The sequence below is a fragment of the Erithacus rubecula genome (genome assembly GCF_903797595.1).
Source record: "Erithacus rubecula genome assembly, chromosome: 5".
NCBI lineage: Eukaryota > Metazoa > Chordata > Aves > Passeriformes > Muscicapidae > Erithacus > Erithacus rubecula.
Genome location: NC_136687.1, coordinates 10,475,278 through 10,501,563, shown reverse-complemented (window position 1 = coordinate 10,501,563; position 26,286 = coordinate 10,475,278). Strand labels below are relative to the sequence as shown.

Genomic DNA, 26,286 nt, shown 5'->3' with positions numbered 1-26,286 from the left:
CTGCAGATTTAGTCATGGGTTTCAGAGCTCCCTAAATCTCAACTTAGAGATGCTTAAGAGATCTCCTAAAAGATGCTGAGACTTCTCTGTACTGCCTGAAAACAAATAATCTGCAAGGTCTTTATAGTGCCCACTCACACAGCATTACAGATGTAATTATTATCTAGTATTTGAATTACACAGCTAGTTATAAACACTGCAATTTGCACAAGCTCACACATAAACACACAACTGTTCTTATTCTGAAAAGCTCAAAAGCTGTACTCAATTAAGATATTCTAAACAATGATGACCACATCAGAAATACCATTGTAGCTGAACTGGGTGTAGTTTTACCTCAACAGATGCAGAAGACAATTCAGTGCCTTTTTTAGAAGCTGGATCTACATTAATGCCTACTAGACAAAGTCATTTAAGTGATCCTAGAAATGCAGTTCTCTCTTGGCACTTTGCACTGGGGACACAGAATTTTTCTTACAAATGAGTCTGTTGAGAGTTCATTAAAGGCTCTGTTTACTATTGGGATTCTATGTAGTTCAGAGAAGATGACAACTTACAGTTACACACACTATTTACCTATTACCATTACCTATTTACTAATTTCATCCCCTGACTGACTCTAAAAATATTTATTGTGTGATTTTAATAAAAAAAATCCCTTCTGCATTTTTCCTAACATGCAGCCAAAAGCACACACCAAGGGCTTATCTAGAGGGACCTGGACAAGCTCAAGTGAGCCCAAGAGAATCTCATGAGGTTTAACAGCCCCAAGTACAGGGTCTGCACCTGGTCAGGGCAAGTCCTGGTATGGGGGAGGATGGGATGGAGAGCATCCCTGCCCAGAAGGACTTGGGGATGCTGGTGGATGCACTCACAGCCTAAACCAGCCATGACCTGGACTGCACCCAAAGCAGTGTGGGCAGCAGGTCAAGGGAGGGGATCCTGCCCCTCTACCCACTCTGATGAGACTCCACCTGCAGTGCTGTGTCCAATTCTGGAGATGATCTGAATTACTTATATTTTCTGCTTACTTAATTACAAGAACCTTTCCAGAAATAAGGGACTATTTTTAACAATTTCAAGAATTCCCTTAAGTACCCTTAGCACCATCATAAATATATAGCACTTTGCTGTTGTCCCATCAGCAGCACTTTATGGAGCTTTATGTTGGAGTTTTTTCCTATCCTAAGTCTCAGTATATGATTTATGACTTTTTGCCCCTCATACATACACAAATAATAAGCATTGGGAATAAAACTTATGTAAGTACTACACACCTGCTGATAATCTGTTAATTACATCTTAGCAAAAGTTATTACTGAACTACACCAGTAGTTCAGTGTAAATGACCTTACCAATGTAAATGATCCTTAAATACCCAGGTGATTTGGTATCTGTAGTTTCATAAGCAATTTCAAAATAATTTATTTTTAATAAGTTGAAAAGATCTCAAACCCAAAAGTTAAAAGGCAAACTCTATGGTACCTGCCATTCTGCACAGCTTTGAGAATCAGATCACTTTAAAACAACCTGAAATAGATCATGAATTGTTGCTAAAATGGGTAACAATGAATTTCCTTCTATAGTAATTTTTCTCATGAAAATTTTTTCCATTGCTTCAGAAAAGAGTAAATGGAAAATTCTTGGGAAAGACAAGGCTTAAGGACTACAAGTCGGATATGAAAATCTTTGGGTTTGCTACTGTCAACCCTTAGTGGAAGACTCTTTCACTAGACAGACAGTATCCTGCTCTGAAAAAGTAGAGTCTAGCAAGGGAATCCCATCAATCCAGAACCTATTAAACCAGCTTTTCCCCCCCACTTCAGTTGTTCACATAGAAGTGTTTTAAATGAGAAAAGCAAAGCAATCATTTCTCAAGAGTTAGAATCAGAGAGCTCTCCAAACCATGGGATCAGTGTACATGGCACCTCTGCAATCCTCTAACTTACAGACCTGATTTTAGCTTTGCAGGCATTTTCATTCTCCTTTACCAGAGAGTGACACAATGCATGTGGGAGAGGGAGAGACTCTAGGAAGCAAAGAACAAAAGAAGAACACAAATCTGAGGAAAAGCTACTGAAGGTTGCTACTAGCAACTCAGCTGGAATATGACTCCATGGTATAACATTCACCTTTTAAATACCTGATAAAGATTGGCACACTCTTCTTGACAGAATAGGAAGTGCTAACATGAATTACATGGAGCTCTCAAGAGAAATAAGGTCTGCCATCTCCCAGACAAAGGTGTGTTCTGTAGGAAAACAGTGCTATGGAAGAGGGTGGCAGCAGTTTCTCACTGTACAGACATGTTTTGAGAGCACAGAAATGCATCTTTGTGCACACAGCTTGTGCACAGTCATCCCGGTTCAGGCATTTTTGTGCAAACAGCCTTATCTCACTCAAGGGTATAAATTATTCCTGTATATATACATCTATATGTATATATATTCCTCCACAAATAACAAGACAATACTGCAGATCTGCTTTCTGTTCAGCTTTCACATACTTGGCACTGAGGCAGGTAAAGGGATTTTGTAAGGTTGGCTATCTCCTTTAGCCTAGGCTGCTCCCAGAGCTCTGTATTTGCCCTATATATGCACTACATTCAGATGCACAGTGGGCTGCCACAAACTTGGTCTGCATCAATGTACCATGTTATTTTGGATTTTTCTATTTTTTTCCTGTTGTTTACTTCTTAAGTAAATTTATTTTCCCAAGATATGGTGCCTAACAAACTGACTATCCAAGATATGCCTCAAATACCAGAATACATTAGACAGCAAGAAGGCCCTATGGTGATTTGCTAATTAGCTTAACCCTTTTGGGACATAGAAGAAGGGATTTTTTATTAAAACAGGATAACCCTGGACTATATTGATCTGACTGAGAAATGAGTATTTTAGTCAAGATGAGTCTCAAGATGAGCACATGCTGGAAACAGCGATGTTGTTTCCATAGCAATGCCATGACAGCCTCTAGAGTGAAATAGTGTGCTACCAGGAAATGAAGGGAGTTCAAGTGCTATGAGCTACATAGTTCTGTGAGCAATTCAAATACATTCTCATAAAGAATATTTAGTGCAGCTAAATAGTCCAAAGATTGCAGCTAATGGCAAGGAAGCCTTATCAGTATGCTCCTGGCAGTCCTTTTTTCTCATTCACTTCACCCAAGATGACTATCTAAAGGCTTAAACTATGGGCAACACTGCTAAACCATTTCAGACCAAACATTACAAATACAGCAACCCCTACCTTACTTCTTTTCCAGTGCAGAATATCATCCATAATTAAGGTCACTGACTCCTGCTCTCCATAACACAACCAAACACATTAAACCCTTCACTGAAGAAAATCCTAGTATGTGCAATTATTTACCAGGCTAACCTTCCCCCTTCCTTTGCTCTCACCTCCTCCTCTCCCTTGCCTCCTCCTTCCCAAAAGATGCTGAGCAGATCTGCTTGCAAGTGGGAAGCAATGTACAGAAGTCTTGCATACTCCTCATTAAAATTGACATAGGCATAATCTCACCTGTCTGCTTTACACCCCAGTTAGTGCTCACACTAATACAAAAGCAAACCAGAAAGTACAAGTTGTATTTTATCTGCCTAAGGCTGTACCCAAAGTAAATATTCTGGTCAAATTCTGCAAAGCTGATTTAAAATATTTTCTTAAAGACTACAGAAAGAGAGTTAATTTAAGATCTCCATTGCTCTGTATTTTGAAAGAAATGAAAGATTATCAGATTTGTAAAACTACTAACACAATGGTTATAATCAAACTGTTCTCCAATTAAATTCTACAGGGCAAAGTACTTTACTTGTAGAATACCTAAACAAACTGCTGCAGATTCAGTCTCTCCAGCATCTCCCATGCAGTTTGTAAAGATGTTCAGACATGAAGTGAATGTCCAGAAACTCTACCACTGTATTTGTTGCTTGTGTCACTGTCACAACCAGCTTCTTGGGGAAACAGATTGTAGATCATTATATGTAGCACTGCTGCCTCTGACTAATACTCATCCCTGCCAGATCTCTTATTAACAAAATCCACTTCAAACCAAAATGCTTTCTATTTATTGTTTTAAATATGCATTTCAAGGAATCAAGCCTTGAAAGTAAAACAGCAAGATGCTTCATTTCCCTTTTGCATTCAGTAAAAAGATGTGAAACAAGCATTTTTAAAAACAGCCTCAGCATCCTCCTGCCTATCCCTATAAATGTGCTACAGAAGGCACCAAGCCCAGCAACATTCATTTATAATTTAAACTGTTTGCTTGGCAGAATTCTTTCACCTTAATCTGTCTAGTCTTAATTGCAACTGGCACACCCACTGATTTTACCAGAAATGCATCTACTTCCAGGAGATTTTTATGTAAGTTGTTTTCCTGTAGGACAGAAATGCAGTTTCAGAGACAGGTTATTGTTATCTGGGGAAAAAACACATCCCTGCAATTTTACAAGGTGAACAGGGCTCTGTATGGACAGAAAGATACCTGTTAAGACACTGATGCAAGTTTAACTTACTCATCCCCTTTTTTCAGTTCTCATGGCCTCCCAATAAATTCCCCAATATTAACAATATTCTGTAACTATCTCATCTTCTCTTGGAATACCTATGTCAGAATTTATGTTTATCAAAGAATTAGGTAAAAGTAGTCTGCCTGATAACCTGGCTTTGACAACTGAGTACAGACAGGTTCAGCTTATATTGTCTGAAACTGTAGTGGGTGCAGCCTCTTTAACTCAGCCTACTCTCTTGAACACACACAGGTATCCAGCCACAAAAGCCAACCTACCTCCACCATGGGTACTTGGCAGGAACATTTTGCCCCACTGATTATCCCATTACCTAGTGTTATCTCCTATCACTGCCTGAACTCTCTCATCACAGTCCTCACAGATTTTTATTCGAGTGTAAAAGAAGTAGCAGTAACTGTATCCCAATGAAAGACAGAAATTCCAATATCCCAAAGCCACTGTTTCAGGCACAGGAAAAGTTTCCTATCCTAAAAGTTAAGAACACAGTCTTAATTTCCCTCTCATCATCATTCTTAGAACATACTCAGAAAATTAGTATGTCATTACAAACTTTTTCATGTTTCAAGAACTAAATCAATGAATCAGTCAAAAATCTTCAAACATTTTATCAGTAAATACCCAACCACAGGAGTGGGCTAATGTTTGAAACAGAGTCCACACAGCTTTTAATTTACTGCTGATATTTCTGCCAGCAATCTCTTAGCATGGCAAGTGACATTAAAATTTCATGTTGACCTCATAAACTATAATGACAACTATTTACTTAGTTTTTGAAACTTTTCAGGAACATTTGTCTTGGCAATCCATAGATTACGAAATAGCTTTAATACAATAAAAGAAATTGCCATAGGCAAAGTCTTGTCTTGCACCAGCATTCTGGAATGTGATCTGGTGATCAGGCAGAGGAGAGATTGCTGGGCTTGGTCTGACCCATTGCTCTGCCTTGGAAGAGGAGGACACAGTAGAGGAGGACAGACAGCAGTCACATGTAAAAGTGTCCATGGTTTCAATACAAGCACCTGCCAAGAAAAGAGAAGTCTGGAGGGTGAAGCAGCTGCAAAGAGGACACTGTCAGAGCCACACTGCTACTCCAAATAGGTGTGCAGGCAAATAATTATGATCTGTCTTACCAAAGAATGGAAGTACAATTGCTTGGGTATCAAGGCAGACACAGCTGGACTTTGAAGTACCACATATAAATTGTTCCTAAATAAACAGTCATATCAAAGAGGGCACCTATGAAGCTTGCTTAACCTACACAGATGAAGGACAGAAAAACAGTATGTTTGGAAACAAATTGAGGAGATATTCACTTGACCCTGCAAAGGTAATTATTTAAGGACATTAAGTGCTGTTTGATTTTAAGATCATTGTTTCCTGTGACATTAGCAAAGTATGGGTTAAGTTTCAAAGATGACCTGGCTCACAAAGGAAGAAATACAACCACCAGAGAGAGGGAGAACACCCCATCACATTAGTGCCTTCTCTGAGGAAATCTACTCCAACAGGACAACTTCACTTTGACATCTAATAGTCCCAAATAAAAATCTACAGAGACATAATTCTGTAACTCCTTTTGATACACTCAAAAGGAAATCACCAAAGGAATACAAAATTCTGAGCTGGCCCCATAACCTATTTCTTTTCTTACCAGTCTATTTATGCTCTGCAAAACAGAGAGAATCACTTTTCTTGGCCACATTCTCTTTTGCTCCCCCTCCAAGACACCCTGTTGTAGTGCAAGGGGCAGCCTCACAGATGGCTGGAGTGATTCCACAATGGAGTTTTCAGGATAACACCAGTGCTTGAAATAGCAATGCCTGCATTAATCACAGACACAACTCACACAAAGCAGCTGAGCCTCACCCCCAAACTGTGCACATCTCAGGCATTAGGGTTCTGGAAAGAAGGATGATGGAGAATGGAGGGCAGGGGCAGGGTAAGGACTGACCTTGCAGCAAAACAAGGTGCAGTATCTCAGCATTAAATGTCTTCAGGGTATAATAGTACAGAGTATTCTAGTCAGGTGGATAGTTACCATTCAGCTGTTTCCTATGTAAATGCCTTTAACCAACACCATTATTTTTCATATAAAATTCCCTCATTTTTGCAATCTCTTAGCTGTCTCTTACAATATCTCACCATTTTCTGTTACAAACACTGCAGGGATTCTGGTAAGTAAAGGAATATTTTAAAACCCACAGAAAAATATTTTAAAATAGCTCTCTTAAGCCCTACTATTAACATGAACACTGAGCAAGGAATCACAATAAAGGATACTGAAGCTCCTATCAGTGATAGCTAAATGCCAGAGGTTAATCCTGAGATCATCTGCTGACATGTAAGTCTCACAGTCACTGTTGACAGATATTGAGTTGACATGATAGGTGTGACCATTAGCAAAGATTCTCCGGGGAGTGACTTCTACCATCAAATCCATGGGTTTCAATACAGGCACCTGCCAAAAAAAACAAACCAGAAAAAGGGTAAGACTTGAAATACTGTTTTGCTAGGATGATGGGAACTCCAACAGACAAAGCATCCAAAGACTGTGATATTATAAAAGTTCTTGACAGTGCACACAAGCTGAACTGCACATGGATTAACTGCTGGGCAAGTCCTTCCTTGGCAAGGAGGAAGGGAGACACAAGAGAGGCAGGCAGAGGGATGGAAAGCCTGGACTGTGGGAAGGGAGGGACTGGCAGCTGCCACAGAGCAGCTCACTCCCACTGCAAGAGCTGCTGTCCAGGAGGCTCTGGCAAGCACTCTAATTTTGCTTTTGCTAAAGGGTTTGCCATTAGTTGTAAATCACTTAACTGTATTTGTTTGGCTACTTGATGTTTGTCTTTCAAAAAACTCAAGCAGTGAAAAGGCTTTCATCTCAGAGAAACATAATAAACAAAGGCTTGCAAAACAAAGCCAACACAACATGCTGTACATACACATATAGCCCTGAAAAGCCAATATCACAGATTATCACTTGTCAATGTGCCCTTGTTATTTCCCTGCATGACACTTCAAAGTCATGCTTCAATAAGTAGACACTCAATTTATTCCCTATCAATAAAGCTTTAAACCCTGTAAAATTGTGTCCTATTCACTATTCAATGTAGTTGAACATGCATCAGAAACAATCTATCATACATCAATCCACAAGGCAGTTTAAAGAGGAACACAGAGTAATTAAACATTTTATTTCTGCTTTCCACTAAACAAAACAAAACTCAACTTTTAAATTACAGAATCACAGAATATATCAAGTTGGAAGGGACCCACAAGGATCACAGAGTTCAACTCCCTCCCTGAACAGCACCATCCCCAAGAATCACACCATGTACTGAGAGCAGTGTCCAAATGTTTCTTGAACTCTGCCAGGATTGGTGCTGTGATCCTTCCCTGGGGAGCTGTTCCAGTACCCAACCACCCTCTGGGTGAAGTATCTTTTTCTAATATCCAACCTAAACCTCCCTGAACAGCTTTAGGCCATTCCCTGAGGTCACTGCCACCCCAGAGAAGAAATCAGGGCCTCCCTCTCCTGTTCCCCTCAGAGGTTGCTGAATTCTCAGAGAATTCTCAGATTATAAGCAATCTGGAATAGTTTTGCTTGCCTAATCATATTCCATTAATGTAATCATATTTACACTTTGGAAGCTTTTTTTCCCAACAAATAATATTGGCTTGTTTTCAATAATAAAGACATACTAGTGTTTATACAACATACCCTTCCTGCTCTAACTTTTAGCCACTTCCTTTGCCAAAACACCTGGAGTGAATTCAGCCAAAAAAAGTCTGAGAGCAAAAATCTACATTAACATGTTGATGATGGGTCTCCTCAACAAGAAACAAGTGATAGAAAAAAAGGAAATGGCTTAAAGTTGCACTGGGAAGGTTATTATATTATAATTGGATATTAGGAAAGATTTGTTCACCAGCATTTTTGTAAAGCACTGGAGGGGGCTGCCCAGGGAAGTGGTTGAGTCAGCATATCTGGAGGTATTTAAAAGATGTGTAGAAGAGGCACCTGGGGACATGGTTTATTGAATATGGCAGTGCTGGGTTCAAGGCTGGACTGGATGATCTTAGTGGTCTTTTCCAAATGAAACAATTCTATGACCATATATGCTTTTATGAGCTCCATGACTGCATCTTTTCAGCAACAAAGAACCCCAGGTTTACCAGAGCACAGACTATTGCAAATCCTACTCTTAAAATAGTTATTTTATAAAACTGAAAAGCAGATGAAGCTGATATTTGGTGTACTGTCTTTAATTCAGTTGCTCTGAATGTGGCAAGAACCCTGTTCAAAATCAATTACAAGTAAAATGCTTCCAGCACAAGAGGTTAAAGAACCTTTTATGAAAGCACATTTAGAGAATTTTATCAGGAAATAAAGAGAATAATAAGAGAATTTCATCAGGAAAAATAAAACCAACATAAACTCTTGAAAATACTCATTTTGGTGAGTATACCTTAAAGCATTTGTGACTTGCAAATATGTAGCAGATTCAATACAGTTATCAGTCTGCTAAAGCTTCAGTTGTAATAATCATATAAATGCTTAGCATAAGGTACATATTTACATCTTTTACTGATATAGCAGTACCTTTTTCATACTGAAACAACTGAATTTTGGACATGGACAGAAGCTTACCTGCAGTGATGTTACTGTAGAAAGACCTTTAAGCTTTCCTTCTTCATCTTTTAAGTTGTACCCTTCCGGTCTCTTATCTCTTTCAGTAATTTTCCACAATTTGATTGTTTTATCTTTAAAAGAAAAGACAAGCAAAGAAACTTTTACACCTTGGTTTAGTCCTGTGCTGAAATAATCTGTGTCACTTCATTCTGCACACCCAGAAAATATTGCCAACAGACAAAATACTCATAAAGCACATCCCAGGTCTCCACACTGGGTCAGGGGCTCCTGGCAGCTGACAGACTGTGTGGAGCATGTAGAGTACATGCTGCTCATGTATCCAACCTGGCAGTTTGCAGGTGGAACAAACCCAAACTACTCAATGCTGACTGCTGAAGCTCAGTTTAACAATTTGACTTGGCAAGGAAATAATTTCAATATTAAAACCAGTTTGGCATTGATGCCAGTTCACATGGTTACTTATGAACAGCACAAGAAGAGCATGGAGCACACAGCCAGACCAGTCACCCCTCCCTGGCTCACTGTGGGAATGGGCAGTGTGCACTGGTGGAACATCACGAGCCCCTGGAAATGAAAGGCTGTGAAGAAACCAAGGCATTTCACCCTCCTAAAGGAAAGCAGCTGGAAATACTGAGGAAAAAAGAAAAAAACCCAAGCAAACTAAGAGAAATGTGTTGTGATGGCAAGAGAGAGAAGGAGAAAAATTTATTAATCTTGCAAGGAATGGAACAAAATTTAGATTCTTCCTTTCTTATGACATATGATGAGAAGTAATGATGTCTCTCACTTAGCAAAGACCTCTGAAACCAACAAACATGTTTTAATCTGCATCCACACTGTATTTGTCTTTGGGGGTTTTTTACAAACTGAAGCTCCAGATTTCCTAATGCTGGTTGCCCACTCCCACTCTGGTTGTGCTCCTAACCTGCCAACCCTAACATTTCCTAGACTGAAAAATCAATGTCAGCTCTTCTGCAAAAAATCTGTCCCTAAGATTCTAATGGTTGTTTTGCTCATCTGCTTGTGCAGCAGCCAAAATCTTTCCAAAGCTTCTGCCCTTCAGTTGCCAGCACAGATTTATTAACCTCAGTTCCTGCATCATTTCTGATTTCATCCCACTTTCTTCCTTAACCTTTCTTTCCCCAAGTACATAGCAGAGTTGAATAATTTCCCCAGTGTGGCTGATCCAAATACTACTTTCCAATGCTAGTTCCAATCACTTTAAAGACAGGATATACAAAAAGCATTAATTGATTTACATTTCTATAGAAACTTTTAGCGTTGAACTTTCTTTGTTTCAAAATTAATCCCTCCATTACTAATTTTTTACTATTATGTATCTCTTAATGATATTGATATGCTAATATACAAGCAAAAAAAAATCAAGTTACAATTACAGTTAATCTACAGAACAAGAGGTTAGTTCACTCTGCAACTAAAAAAAGCTTCTTTTAAATATTCAATAAATTTCATTTGTATTGTGTATCATGTTAATTAATTACTAAAAATACACATAGGTCATGTTATGCCCTTGGATATTTTATTATATGTAAATAGTGCATTCCTCCTGATCTAGTAAAAAAATTATAACTACAGCAATTGTAAAATGAATTATAAGACAAAACCACAAACTGTTTTCCATTGTTAGATTTGATTGCTATTAATAAATCTACCTCTTTCCTGAATGAAATCTGTTTTATTAGCAGGTAAGTTTATCATATATTGGTTTCCTTCTCTTTTATCCACCCCTGGACATTAAATACTCCTTAGAAGTTTTAAGAATGCTTATATTTTGCAAAATATAGAAAAAATAGAAACATGTCCATGAGGTTAAGCATTCAGTCTCAAGGGTGTAGTGAAGTTAAAATGAATTAATGTCTGATAAGCAGTCTGAAATCCTCAGATAAAAGAATATGTGTGGGCCAAATTCTGATCTACCTTATGTAGCTCACATTGAATGTGGCCCAAATATATTCTGGTACAGAAGATACCAATAATACAAAATCATACAATGCTACAAAATCATTTCATTTTACAGTGCAAACTAAAAATTTGCTAACTGCAAGCACTGTAAATCCACAGTGGGATTTGAAAGCCTTGGTGATTTCCTCTTGTCTCATTAATTAAGATGCCACAATCCAAGCTCAGCTGATAACGTGGACTGGAAAGGAACCAAGATTTCCTCTGAGAGAGGTGACCTGTGCAGAAACAACTTCAGACTACAGTCCTCCTTGGAATGACAGAAACAGATTTGGACAGGTGCAGACTTGCCAAGTCTCATTTGAGGGCTAGATTTAGACTGGCTCTGCCCTCATGTTCCTTCCAACACATTCAGTGGGCACTGCCCACCTGAGCATCTGGAAAGGTTGTTGTTTCACAGTTCTCATTTTTCAGCAAAAAAAACATGCATTAGATCCTAAATTACCAGAGAGCAAAATATTTAAAATTGCATTAAAATAGCAGGCTCTTGAGTAAACAAAAAGCAGTACTCAAGGTATTTCTACAATCTGTCCAATATAAACGTGTGACAGGTAATGCCTGCAAGTTAGGAAATATATTATTATTCTTTTTTATAGGCACAGAATTGATATACATTGTCAAAGGCTTCTCCCAGGTAATCTATGAGACACTGAATAATTCAACATGGGCTGTGTGTACCCTGAAATTAAAACCATCTTTAAGAGTATGCCAGGAGGTGAATCTTGAGACTTCAACCCTGCTGTGCCAGGAATTTGGGAATCCTCCTTGGCATATGCAAATGTTTTGCAATTCAAAGCCAAAATCCAAAGCTTGTGCCAGTGGAACCATTTCTGTTCTCCTCACCATGGAGAGATCTGCTGAGATGCTCCAAAACTAAGGGGAGAAACAGAGGCCAAAGTATTTTCCAGGTCCAAGGCTTGCTCACTGTTGGTTGAAACTGGATTAACCACAGCAGCACTAGGACTGATAATTTCTTCCTTTCTCCCCTCTCATGACAGTATGAATCAGAAATCTTGTGCAATGGTCTATTATCTATAACTGCAAAGGCTGAAAATCCAAGAACTTGGCTGTATTCATTTGTGCTTCTAAAAACAAACTTTGAAATGAAAAGGGAGAGGTTTACTTTCAATAATTGATTCTGTATCACATGTTTGGAAGAAGCCACTCTTAGTTATCCTAAGAAGGTAAGAGATATTTTGACCAAGGGAGAAGAGTAGAAATAAACTCCCAAGCCTGGTAAGGTGAATAATCATTAAATTGGCATAAATCACCTGTCTAAAACAGGTATGTTAATTTCAAATAAGTAACAGTGCCCCCAAAAATTCAAAGGTAACTTTAAGTAAAACAAACTACAAAAGACTAAAAAATTACCATCTACTTTGAATTAAACATTATTTAATGCTATATATTTCAATGCAATCACTTTGTGACCATGTCAGCTCCCAAAGATAAGATTACCCTATTTTTTATCAGCAACTCCCAATTGCATTCAAACTTCTAGAACAACAAAAAAAAATTATTTTCTGATTACTATTAGATTTAAAATTTAAAACCAGGTACTTTGTCTCATTCATCACCTGCAATAATAAAGTTTATCAGTGTCTTAATGCTTCTTAAATGACACCTATGCATGTTAGGTTACATTCAGGTTTTTCCCCTTATTTCATATCTGAACAACCTCTCTTGATAATAATATTGCCTACTTTCATCAACAGGCCTTACACATTAGAAATATGAGTCAGTATCAATATCCTAGTATTATTCCTCCTGTCTTCCCAAGATTTGTGTACCTCTTTAAAACTTAAATAAACTATTCTGATGATAATGAATGAAGAGAAAAACAATCTCTCTCACCTTCATTTATACATCTACAAATAATAAAAGCTATGACAAATACAGCAAAAAACCCTCTAAATTTCCCATGAAACACAAGCTGCTGAGTAAGGTGATGCATTTGTCACAAGATCTATTTCTGGATAGCACTGCATAGTAAAAGAAAAATGGGTAGCTCTTTAAATGTCTATGAATAATCAATTGGAGAAACCTCATGATTCTATGAATAAAATATACAAACAACAGATATCAGAGGCAGTGTGACAGACTTGGTAAACTCTGAAGAGGAAATTACTAAAACAGTAGATTAAAATGAGCAAATATATACCATCAGCACTAAAACACAGAGCAAATACTAAAGGTATGTCCTGAATACTCATAAATCTCACCATTTGTTGATAGAAGTGAGTGAGCTGCATTTTGCTGTGGTAACCACTTGATCTTGTTTATTTTTTCTTCTATCTCCAAGCTCTTCAAATAATCAAATTCAGGTTCATGGCTCTGGAAAGTGCTGTAAACATTGTATTCCCCCTGATTGTAAGGCTCATTTTTACTCTATGGAGAATAAGAACAACAGAAATGTTTTTGACAGCAATATAGCTTCATCTCTTAGGAAAGGTGTATAAGCAAACTTATAAAAATATTGAAAATTCAATTTAATTTCTCATTTAAGACATGGTATTGACCTATTTGTTCCAGCAAAGTATGAAATTTCCTATGAGTATTGAAACACTTAATATTAGAATTTTTGAAGAATGGTCAGTTATTCAGGAAGGATTTCTACACAAGACACTGCAGATGAATGGAATTTACAAGTGGAACATAAAGAAAAGTGAAGGCATTGTTTTAAATGGAATAAGGCTTCATCATCAGGCAAAAGCTATGAAAACAAGTCAAAAGTAAAATAATAACCTTATTTTTTCTTTATTTTTTTTTTTTTTTTTTCTTTATTTTATTTTTTATTTATATTATCAGAATTTTGGAGCTTTGAAGAGGTTTTTGTTTGGGACAGCAAACTTACAAGTTAAAAATCCTTACCCTTTTTCACTTCCTTTCTAAACAGGTGACCCTCTGTTTTACTGAATCTTGAGATTATAAATAAGTTTGTTAATTCGATTAAAATAAAATATTAAAAATTAATCCAGGTTTTATCAGGCTATCAAGGACCACATTGGTAACCCACATACCTCAGGTTCCCTTTGGAATATAACAACTCGACCCCCCTTGTCACCAGTAGCCAGCAGTTCTCCAGTGTGGTTGAACTCAACTGTAGAAATAATATCAGCTGGAGGAAGAAAGAGAAAAAAAGGCAGATTTTAGACAGCACAAAGTCACTAGAAATATCAGGCACTCCACAAAAAATGCAACAAATGAGGGATTTAAAGGAATACAGATGAATTCACTAATGCAAACAGGCTGCATGCCATTACAATCCAATGAAACAAGTGCAAACATTAAAGAGGCAAATTTGTGTTTCCAGCACATCTGCAGTTTGGGGGAGGAGAAGCTCTCTGGAGAGGTTGTGGTTCAAGAAGAGCCACCTTGGGGGGCTATAAAGCTTTTTTTCAGTACTGGCAAAGAATGAAGCCGGCCTCCTGCTAAATGCTCTAGCAACATCAGATCTCTTGCATGTATTATTTATTCTATGGCCTTTCTGGTGATTTTCACATAACCCCCAAGCACTAATTTTGTCAAATATGTATTTGAGTCAAGAGTGCAAAAGCAAAGTATGTGCAGCCTGTCCTACCACTGAGGAATGAAGGCAAAACCAGAACTGCTCACTGCAGTGCTGGCAAGAGCCCATTCTAATCACTGTTTTCAGGAAATCATTTCAGCACTGTAAAAATGTGTAATCAGAAGACAAATAGAATCTCAGTCTCTCTTTTCCTGATTTTCAACATCTGCATTTCCCTAAGCAATTTCATCAGTTTAAACAAGAAACCTCATCCAAACCTGAGGCCAGTCCTGAGCACAAATTACTACACATCAGGATGAGAGGGAGAAAGAGGCTGTAGGAGCTAAAGAACTGGTTCTTCTATTTGAATGACAGTACATGCTAGAATCATAATCCACAGTTAATCCTACACTATTAGCATAATTTGAATTAAAATGCCTAGTGCAATAGTAAAGTAAGAAACCATCAAATATACAATCAGAGCGAATGCAGGGTATTTCTCAGACTGCATGTATGAATCCTCTATAATGATCAGTATTCACTCATCAGAAACATGGGCCAGATTTTAGAAGTGTCAGTAGTTAGGAGCTCCCCTAAAAAAAAAGCTGCAGTTCCCTAACATGTTCATCATCCATCAGTTTATAGTGAGGACAATGAAGTGACAGTGGGCTAAGCTCTTTTGAAAACCTAGCCCCAAATGAGTTCACAGAAATTCAAAGGAATTGAAATAACAAGTGGATGTACCATTTACTTGATACATTTTATGAATTGAAAACATCTGTTCCTATTATTCTTTTAATAAACTAGCAGTTTGGTGTTAGAAAGCTTCAGCTGGCAGTAGCTCTCATCAGCAACACAGCCATCCAAAAGTCAGATTCTTACTCAAACATTATAAACTATTTACCATCTAAAAAAGGAAAACTTTGCTCCAATCACAGTAAAGGAAAATATCTTTTGATTTTTTAAAACAAATCTTCACCATCAAATTCTTCTAAATCAAACCAACATTTCTCCATTTTTTTCCTCCACTACTTTGTATATAAAGGAGGAAAGGGGAGTCATAAATGGATGTGTAGACTTTGAGAAAAAATGGCACATGAAGACAAAGTATTTTGAGTCTGAACCCAAAACTTCTCAAAGGTAATGGCATTTGATTTTTATGTGGACTTTCACAGACTGCATATTTCACAGGTAGTAACTACAAAAGCCAAGATTTAGCAAAGTATAGGAAAAGGACAGAGACTCTGGTTATGTTTCATGATGTTCTGGGGTTTGCAGTGGGTTGAGTTTGATGTCAAAAATGAAAAAGTTTTTTTTTTCTAAAATCTGAAAATCTAATAAATTTTACAGGCATGTAAAGTTCATTCAGACTGCTTTCAATAGAAGAACACTTCTTGGCTGTTTTCTCCTCACCCTGCAGAATTCATATGATAGTAGGTGTGTCACTTGCTTATAAAGAGATAGCTGCATTATTTCAGTCACCCAAAGCTGTATCTCACCCCAGTCACACAGGCACAACTGCAGAAGCCTCATACTGACACTCCTTTTAAACTGTGCCTTATCTTAACTGAGCAATGGGCAAGAAGAGCAAATGCAGAGGGAGGAATGTAGTATTAAAACATGTGTGTATGCATGTGTGTGAGTCATGTAAATGAGACTTTCTCCACAGGTCACAAAAGAGTAAGATAAAGTAACTGCAAAAGGAATGGATGGCATATGGACATAGATGTGTGAATACACTTGCTATTGGCCTGGAATAATTCCACAACATCACAAAATATTCTTCTCAACAGTGACAACAATCATAAAATATATTGTGCTTTACAGAGAGCATCTGTCATTGTCCAGTAAAGTCCACAGCAGCATTTTCACAACTTCAATAATAACTGAACCAAGATTGTAATAAAACAGCTCTGCATTTTTTTATCATATTTCAATTGTCATTAAAATACCATGCACGGTTAAATGATTATTGTTCAAAGAAAAGGACTGTGGGCAGTGCAACAATGTTGTTCTGAGGCAAAATTCTAACTCCTTCCCAAGGTGTTTCTTCTAGATTCTCCTTTCTATCAGAAAAACTAATCCTGAGCTGGAAACTACCTATCATTTTTAAATTAACTTGTTCTGAAAAGGACCAGATCCAATATTATGACTGTATAGGCTATGTAGCTTGTTGGTAAAAATTATCCTTGAATTGGAAAATCAGTTTTATTGATCCTGTAAATAACAGCTGAAAACAACAGCTATCTGTCCCCTGTGCAGACACCACCACCCCCCAAACATATCCAGCATATCTGTTCAGCAGCTGAGCATCAGTCACACTGTTTCCTTACAAAGGGTTTGCCAGGCTGGCTCTTCCTAAAACTGAGGAGGTAAGGACAGAACCAATCAACAAAGCTCTTCATACTCTTCTGCAGGACATTCCCCCACGTATTTATTAAAGCTGTAGCAACATCAGCCACTACTGTCCCAATCCCACAGATTCTCCCACTGCAGAGTGGCCCCCTGAGCACCAGAGCAATTAATTCCCAGATTTCTGCCTCTCCAGGATATATAAATGCACCACAATAGAAAAGCTGATGAATTTGCATGTACTGTAAGCCCTTGGCAAGGGATGGCAGAGATGAAAGACTCCTTCCAGCCCTCTCCTACCCTACACCTTCCATATCTCTGCTGGCAGTGCCAAGCTTTGCACTGATGATTAGGATTATCAGAGACAGAGATAATTTACCTATTAAGAACAATTATCGGTAACCTCAATGCCAAACACTTACAATCAAACTGCAAATCCCCTCTTTTATAGAACATTAATCTTCCTACACAGATTTTAAATTTTCCATTTTGTCAATGCAGAAATGTATATCAACTTGGATTTAAAAGTCAAGATATTCAATATTTTCCTTCAATATACAGATGATGACTGAGAAAAGCAGACCCAAAACTTTCCAAAGATGAAAATACATAAACACCACAGCAAATTGTCCCAGTATGTCAAATGCATTACAGACTTAAATCCTGAGACTTATTTTACATATTTGCAGAAAGACACCAGAAAGATATCGCACTACCTTACAGCTTAAACTGACAAGAAGGTTTTCCTGAAATATTTCTCCTAGTCACCCCTGCCATTTCATAGCAGACTAATTCCTCTGCAGATTCACAATTTACACTCCTTAAACGTTCTTAATGGCTGTGCTGTTAATGGCTGCTGCCTAGCTAGATATATTCAGGTTTTGTGATAGATCTCAGTCCATCACTGTACATCTGGGCACATCAAGGTAAATCAAGCTGATTGTTCTGTCCTTTCCACAACTTCATGAGTATTCCAGCATGGATGCAGGCAAATGAACCTTCCGGCAGCCCTCGCTCAGTTTGAGTGCAGAGATGAAACAAAGGTTGGTACATGTAGCCCAAATTAATTTTGGCATTTATTGCACCATTATATACTTTCTTAGGTTCACCTTCTAACCTCTCACAGCTGTATTTAAGGAATAAGCTATTAAAAACCATCTAGAACACCAACAGGTCCAAATACCTTTACAATAAATTAGAAAAGCCTCATCCATATCTTCAATCTTCTTGTCATTTGGGGCACACAAGTGATAATAGCATGTGATTTTCCACCTAATATGCACTCAGTGAAGCTAAGTCTGAGCATCCTTACACATCCTCATATGGTCTTTTGGCCAGAAACTTGGAGCAACCCTAAGAAAAGCTCACCTGTAATTTTCATGTGTTAGGTTTACTACAAATTTATACCTTTCTAGAACCTTTTATCTGAAGATTGTAGCGGTTTTGTGGTTTCTTTTGTTTTTTCTTGTCTTGTCTTATTTTTTGGTGGTTGGGTTTTTGGGTTTTTTTTTGGGGGGGGGGGGGGGTTGCTTTGTTTTTTTGCTTTGGGGTTTTTTTTTTCAGAAAATGAGGAAAGCAAGGAAAAATTTGTAATTTTTTAATCCAGCACAGAAATGCAGCTTTTGGAACAGCACAGCAAGTTTTGAGGGCAATCATTGTGCAACAGTGCAGGGACAAGAAGATCAAAGAATATAATCTTCAACTGGATTCCAGTGTAATCCTGATAGAGAATTAAAGGATTTGGAACGGGCCAGAACACTGGAATTAACAACAGTATTCTTCTCTAAAGAAAAAAAAAAAAAAAAAAAAAGCTGTGAAACCCCACCAGCCAGAACAGGCAAGAACTTCTCATTAGTATCAGACCCACCACAGTCAACCAGGCAGCACTGCCAGTTTGAGCTGACTGAATCAACATCTGGGTCAGGTTTTGTTGTGTGTGCTCCCAGTGGTTGGCAGGAAATCCTGCAGCCTACATTATTTCAACCAAGTTCTGACCTGGCCTAACCTTGGTTTGTGAAATCCAATAAGATCACAGCACAATCTGGCATGGCTGCAAGCAATGTTCAGTCATACTGATACAGAAGTCCCTGAGGACCATAATCTGGAAGAAACAACAAAGAAGCTTGCAACAAAGAGAACCATAAAACAAAAGGACAAATGGCAAATAAAAGAGGAGCAGTATTACAGTATCTTGAATGAAGGGAGGCCAATAAAGAAAGCTGGGCTGTCAGAATTCAGTGTAGACTAAGAAAGTAAAAAAAGTAGGAAAAAAAAAATAAATGGAAAGAAAAAGCCTGCTAATATTTATAAAGCAAAGTTTCAAAGGTTTCCTCAAACAGCTAGAAAATAAAGTATGCAAAACTTCAAATGCATGAAGGCCTTCTTTTCTGAAATAGCTGGCAGAGAGATCCTTGACAACTGAAAAATTTCCTGATTGAAGTAGTAGTCTCTGTAAAGTGCATTCACTTTGGGTCACAGCAGTATTATTCACCATCTAGGATCCAGGGATTGTAGGACATCAGAAGCATCCTCAAAGTTCAAGCAAGCACAAAACAAACTCTCCCACATCACACCATCCACCTTGGCTGGGTCAGATACTGAACACCCACAACCAACACACCAGAAAGCCAACTCCACTCCTGGGCAGACAAGACACAGCATCATAGAATCACAACCATCAGGGCTGCCAGAGACCTGTAAGATCATCAAGTCTAACTAACCATCAACCAAGCACTACCATTGTAACCCCTAAACCACATCACCCAAATACAGGCTCCTTGACCTACATACAGACTGCCTGATCACCTCTCCAAGGCACCAAAACAACACAGGTTATGCACAAAAGCTGGGTGGCCAGGTGAGGAAAATAAGAAAAAGGAGAGCACAAGGATGCAGGAGATGGCAGGAGAAGGAGACAGCACTCAAATGTTCAAAAGAGCATGAGGAGGCATGCAGAAGAGCACACCTGAGAAACCACATGCACACATGAGAGCTTCAGAAAGCATGAAAGAGTACAAGGAAATGCTACAGCAGAAAAGAAGCAGCTTGAAATGAAGGATCTATCTGCCCCTTCAACCCTAGGATTATTTGTCATCCTGATGAATATTTAATTTTGCTTTTTTCCTCATTTATTATGTCTTTAAAGCCTGATGAGTTTGTACTGCAAAGTGGCAAATGTGTGCTCCATGTTAGATGCAGGGACAAGGCAAAACACAACAGGAGGCTGATTTTGGCCAAGGCAAGCTTTGAACACAGGTGCTGCCAACAGTGGAAAACCTTCAGGGATCAGTGAAGCAAGATGATCAATCCAAATGAAATCCAGGGATGGGTGTCCACTGCACTTCAGGTAGTTATTTTGCTAACTGCCACATTGCCCAGCGTCTTTGCTAACACAGGCAAACACATCAAAGGCAAAACCAGCCCCATTTAATCTTGTCATACAAGAACAAGGTTTATTAGGCTAAATACCACCTTTCTTCCAGAGCACAACCTTTTCCTGACATGAAATCCAAAACCACACAGTTGAACGCTGAACAGGTCTTGGAAAGCTCCTTGAAACATGAGCACTTCAGCTATGGATGATAGGAAATAAAAGATAGAAAATCCCCAAAGAATGGAAGAAACATTTTTTTTCTTACTTCAAATCCTGACAAGCGCTGTGCTAATCATCTCCAACTTTTGGATTTTAGAAATGCTACACATACACTCCTTGGTGGCCTGCATCAGGCTTAGGTGAGCATGAGACCAGGATGAGACTGCTGAGTTTCACAAGTCCATGTATCCCTATCCTCAGGGACCAAGGAAAACACCTTCCCATGCAGAACATTTGAACATATGTTCAATGCTCACTCAAAGAAAATTCACTTGAAACAGAATCTAAAAAAACCCCAAACCCAAAGTCTTTAGCCCCTCTCTGACTACTTATGACCACTGTGATTTACTCTTTCTAGACTGGAGATTTAATAGAGTTTGGTTTTTCCTCCACTATTTTTTGCATGTGCTTATTTTAAGAGCCTAGAAAAATTTTTCAACAGCTTTTTAATCACATGCTAATTTCTAGCTGTATTTCTCAAATTAGGAAAAAACAACTATTAGAGCACAGTCAATGTAGAAAAGAATTGCTTACAGGACAAATATGTAAAATAGATTATCTGGGTTCAGTGTGCTGTGCTAAAACAACACTTTATACTGAATACAAGTCACTGAGATTCAGTATTTGTTAAACTGACCCTCCCCCATATATATTCCTCATTCAGAAGCTCAAAGCCCTTATTTCAGAGGTTCTGGCACCCGTCTCCCACCTGCAGAGTACAAGGCCTCCAGGAAAAGGGGCCCTAGAGACTTGACCTTCTGCCCACTGAAGTAAATGCAAAGCTTCCCACCACTGAAGTAGTAAATAAGGTCAAGGAACATTTGTCAGATGTAGAGTAGCTGAAAATTAGGACACATTTCTCAAGAATTTGGCTACAGTTTTCGTGCACTTGACTGTCTCCATGCTCAAGGTGACCTGCTTAGACAGGAAGATTGCAAAGGCAGAATGGTTAATTAGCATTATTAACATTATCCTTGCTGCAGTCACCAGGTGCACTGCTCTGTGCCTTCTTACTCTGAAACACACAGTGGACTGATGAAAAGCTTCCCACAATTCCTTCTAGTGCCTGTTTAGGGTCCCCCAATAGTGGCAGGCACTGCACCCCTGCAGTCCCTGGGCAGCCTCTCTGTGCTGGGAGCCTGCAGCCCTCCCTGAGCACAAACAGACAGCACAGGGCTGCTCCACCCTGCTTCCAGCATCCTCAGCCACTGGGGATGGCCAGAGAGGGGAACACTCATCCCTCCATCCTGCTCAGCCTGAATGAGATGAAAATAAAAAAAAACGGCTAGAAAGCCTTTCACTCTTGGTAAATCTAAGCCATTTGCCAACTCTGCTAGTATCTATTCTTACAAGCAACACTTAAAACTAAGAAAACACTGCAGATCAATATCTATTTTAGCATAAAGATATGCACAGAAAGCTTCTAAATTTCACATTCCCTCAAATATTCTTCACAGCTTACATTGTGTAACACATGCTAGTCATTTACTCTTCTGAGATTTCTGGGGAGGGGGGTAAAATAAAAAAAAAAAGGAAAAACAAAATTGCAGCCAGATCTTTCTTTCTTTTTTTGCTGACAGATGAGACCCTCATGCAAGCAAAGGACTCAGTAACAGGCTTGAAACACTGTGCTTGATAAACATGCGCATATTTAGAAAATGTGCCAGTCCACTCCTCTTACCAACCCACGCTGAAGGACAAAAGAGAAAAATTGCCATGGGCATCACATCATGCATTTCCAATTTCCAGAGAGGGCTTTAAACTGGTACCCACAGAAGGAAGCCTGCCTGAGCTGGGAGCTGCTGCTCAGCTCCACGTTCCTTCCCACCGAGGAGCTGCACAGCCTGGCTGCCAGCTACAGACAGATTAGAAACGCTGCTGCCAAGTGTTAAAATGCTAGGCAACCGGTTTTTATGGAGAGCACAGAGACCTTGAACCTCGCCCTTCATTTCAGAGCAAATATAAGCCAAATATGGAAAGTGCACAAATTATTAATACGTGCTAATTTTTTTTTTTTTTTTTTGGTCAGAAGTGATTATGTTTGTGCGTAATATTTGCAATGATCTACAATAAGAAAACATTGGGTTTTATTAAAAGCCTATTCTAAAACAAGGGAAAAAAAATCCCACCCATATTCAGGATTTTAAGAGAATAGTTAATTTAAAATGTATGAAAAATAAAATACAATTTGTAGTAATCAGATTCCATATCAATGTTATTTCCATATATTACATACAAACTTCAACAGAATTTCATTGTCAGCTGGTTCTGAATTTTTCTTCCTCCCCCTCCTTAACTGAGCAATTAAATTCCAGAAGCAAAGCTCTCAGTAATTCTGTCACAGCAGTTCTCGTGTTCAAAGCACTTTCTGGGCATTAAACTCCACAGCAACCCAAGGAAGTCAGCAAAGAAATGTCAGCATTCCCATTTTACACAAAAGAAAAAAAAAGAAACAGATCCTCCAGAGTTTTTATCCGAGATCAGAGAACCAGTTTTGATTATACACATACTAAGGGACAGATAATCCATGCTGCGGCTTAGCAAAACATTTCTATTTAATAAAGCCCTTAATCACTTGTCTAGAGACTTAAATGTTCCTATATTCAGCTCAAATGAGTATGCATGTTGCTAAATGAATATACTGATGGAGTCCCAACAAACAAAGCCTCACAACAGCATGAACCCAGGGAGAAAAGCCCAGTGAGCAGGCTCTTGGGTGAAGCAAGGGGCATATAATCTTAAAAATCATGAGGGGCTGGAGCTAGAAGCTGGACTAGGGCCAGAGTCTGAGCACAGAGTGATGACAAGGCAGGCAGAGACACAACAGCCCCATGTGCTAGCAAATGAAGGGTTCCAGGATGCTCCTGGGTTTTGCAGTGCTATGATTCACCCTGTTAAATTGATAAAGAGAGGACCTTGAGAGGCTTTTGGCTGTAATAAACTGCTCTCCCCCAAACACCACTCTGGCTCAGAGGCTACAAGGCAGGGCCACTTCTTACCAGGCAGCACACATGGCCACCATGGTGTGCAAGCTGCAGAATGGACATGGGTCTCTCTATTCCAGCTGGTCCCAGGGCTCCCAAACATCCAGCTTGTCCAGGCAGGAGTGAGTGAGTGAGTGAGTGAGTGAGTGAGTGAGTGAGTGAGTGAGTGAGTGAGTGAGTGAGTGAGTGCAGCTCACAGGAATCAGTGTGGTGCACACACAGTAACATTCACACTCTGCTGTGCAAGTTGTATCAGGGTTTCCTACTGCACCTGACAGAGGATGGAGTTTCCCAGCATACAGGAGTCTCTGGAGCCTGTAGAACTAGCATAAGGAAAACAAACTGTGTTTGCTTTTCTCAGTCATAATCCAAGAGGGTGGATGGCAGTGTTTAAATCTTCTCATCAGAGACTCTGACTACAGCATCTAAACAAACCATATTCAAATACCATGAGCAACAGACAGCTCTAACTCACACATCACTAGACATCTCTGTGATTCCCAGCAGTGGACCAGCAAGATAAGGTCACACACAGGGCTTGCTGCCTGCCATGGGAGCTCCATGCCAAGCCATGTAGATACTCATCTAACATTAGCATCTGTTTGCTTGGCAGGCTCCAAAGGCAATTCAGCTGACAACTCTGAATTTGCCTCTGGGTCTGTCACAACTCTGGCACTTCTGGGAATGCCTAATACTTCTTTGATGAAGATCATGCATATCATAATATATTAGCTCCATTCTAAGCATCCCTTGAAATTAGTGTTTCTGACATCTCAGAATTAGTCAGGTTCTGTGGCTGGTTTAAGTGTGCAAACTAAAGCCAGGTTCAAAGATCATGAAAGTAGCTCTTGTTTGCATCAAGATCTTTTCAACGAGTTTGCATTATGATCCCAAGAAGATAAAAATCAGATTTTTCACGTTAATATGGGTTGCTTTTACTGATGGAACACCAAAGTCTGCTCCCAAGCTTGTCTAAAATGAACAGGGGCTCTATCAGCTTTGTTATTACCCTACTGCTTTAAAATTTGATATGCATGTGAAAATAATACTAAAAAAAAAAAAAGTTATACAACTTTACATTGGTCTAAAAGCTTGTTTCCTAAGATTCAGTTCATAAGAGGCCTAAGTCTTTACTTTTTACCTATATATATATATATATATATATATATATAAAAACACACACATATGTATCCAACTGAATAAATGTGAGGAAAGATGGGATTGCTCACATGCTTAAAATTAAAAGCATGCTAAACCATCCTATCATGTCAGGAAATAGATGAACTCTTGGCCCTGAAACACTGAACTCCAGAGACAGCTGCAGTGTGAAAACCCAGTGTTAAATTTGCCCTCAAGTTTAAATGCATCGTATTTCTATAATTACTCATTTTAAAAAATTACTTCAAGGGCAGAAGACACTAAAAATCAATGCACCTTTCCCCAGTCTGTGTCTGATAAAGAAACTTCGAACACCATTAACAGCCTCAGGAAATAAACATCCCTGTTTTGGGATATTCCCAATGGACATCAATTACACAACAAGACTAGAGCAGCAAATATTGCAAATGCTATGGACAATGTCTAAATCAGGAACCACTTGCTGATCAGGCATTTTCTGTTCTGTTTTTTCACTTCCAAGTGCAGCAGCATGCAGGGAACCCAGCCATTACATAAAACAGCCCTAAAAGCTCTTTCCAGTCTAATAATGCAATGCTGCAAGTGGGAAATCAGACCATTCCCACTATGTTTACAGCTATGCAACAGAGACTTCAAAGCTTCAGACCTATGTTTTAAACTAAGCAAAAATCAGTCCTTCTTCATCAAATGGTTAAATGCAAAATGTAGTATTTTTTCATCCTACCACTAAAACTGAAAAATCAAAGACAAAATCATCTGGAAAAATAAATCTAACTAATCAGATTTCTGTCCCCTGTACAAAACCAGACCTAGAGGAATTTCCTTGGGAGGTTCCCCAAATCAGGAGGGCTTCAAAGCAAATGGCAGTGGCTCACAAATCTGCAGGCACCCTCCCCAAGGCCATGCCCCCTGAAGCCATACTGCTTGAGAACTGCTGATTTTCAGCCCACACAGATAACATTTAGACACCTAAGCCTTTGATAGAAGCACAAGGCTCCCAAACTCCCCTAATACCCTTGAAGCTGTGCCTTGCAGTGGTGGTTGGTTGTTAAAAAGCAGTCCACAGTAATTATTGCTGTGCTCTCCAGGCAGAGCAGCCTTTGCTGCAGTACAGCAGTTCTGAGACATGAGGCCAACTGAAGCCTCAAGTCTATTTTAATCCCACTATAATTATAAATTATGGATATGTGGTTGAGATGCTTCTGAACTGTTTGCATGAGGGTGTATTTATGCATTGCAGAGGAATACTGCAGAGGAATATCTGAGCTTGGACTGACTGAACTGGCATCAGAGCCAATGCAACAACAGCACGAAGCTGTGCGAGACACCACTGCTCTGCATGTGCAGAGCTAACAACAAAACATACCTTTTCACCATCGTCCATTAAGCAATGTTGACAGATTCATTAAATACAGAATGAAGAGAAAAGGTGTTGACAGGTTTCTCCAAGGCAAAACAGAGGAGAAACACATTGGTTAGTTGTTCAAAGGACCATGATAAGGGAAAAGTATTATTATCCAAGTCAGAACCACAGAGTAGATG

The 26,286-nt window shown here is 38.9% G+C and overlaps 1 protein-coding gene across 5 annotated transcripts in view; it reads right to left on the bottom strand.

The window, feature by feature from the left end:
* The window catches only part of PPP2R2C (protein phosphatase 2 regulatory subunit Bgamma), a 191,432-nt gene that overhangs the window by 39,291 nt on the left and 125,855 nt on the right, over positions 1-26,286 (bottom strand). For all 5 annotated transcript variants that reach the window (XM_079306401.1, XM_079306405.1, XM_079306402.1 and 2 more), the window contains 4 exons: positions 14,192-14,289; positions 13,394-13,559; positions 9,189-9,301; positions 6,818-6,995 (listed from right to left, as the gene is read on the bottom strand). In XM_079306401.1, the coding sequence (XP_079162527.1) occupies positions 6,818-6,995; positions 9,189-9,301; positions 13,394-13,559; positions 14,192-14,289 (555 nt within the window). The remainder of the gene's footprint in view (positions 1-6,817; positions 6,996-9,188; positions 9,302-13,393; positions 13,560-14,191; positions 14,290-26,286) is intronic.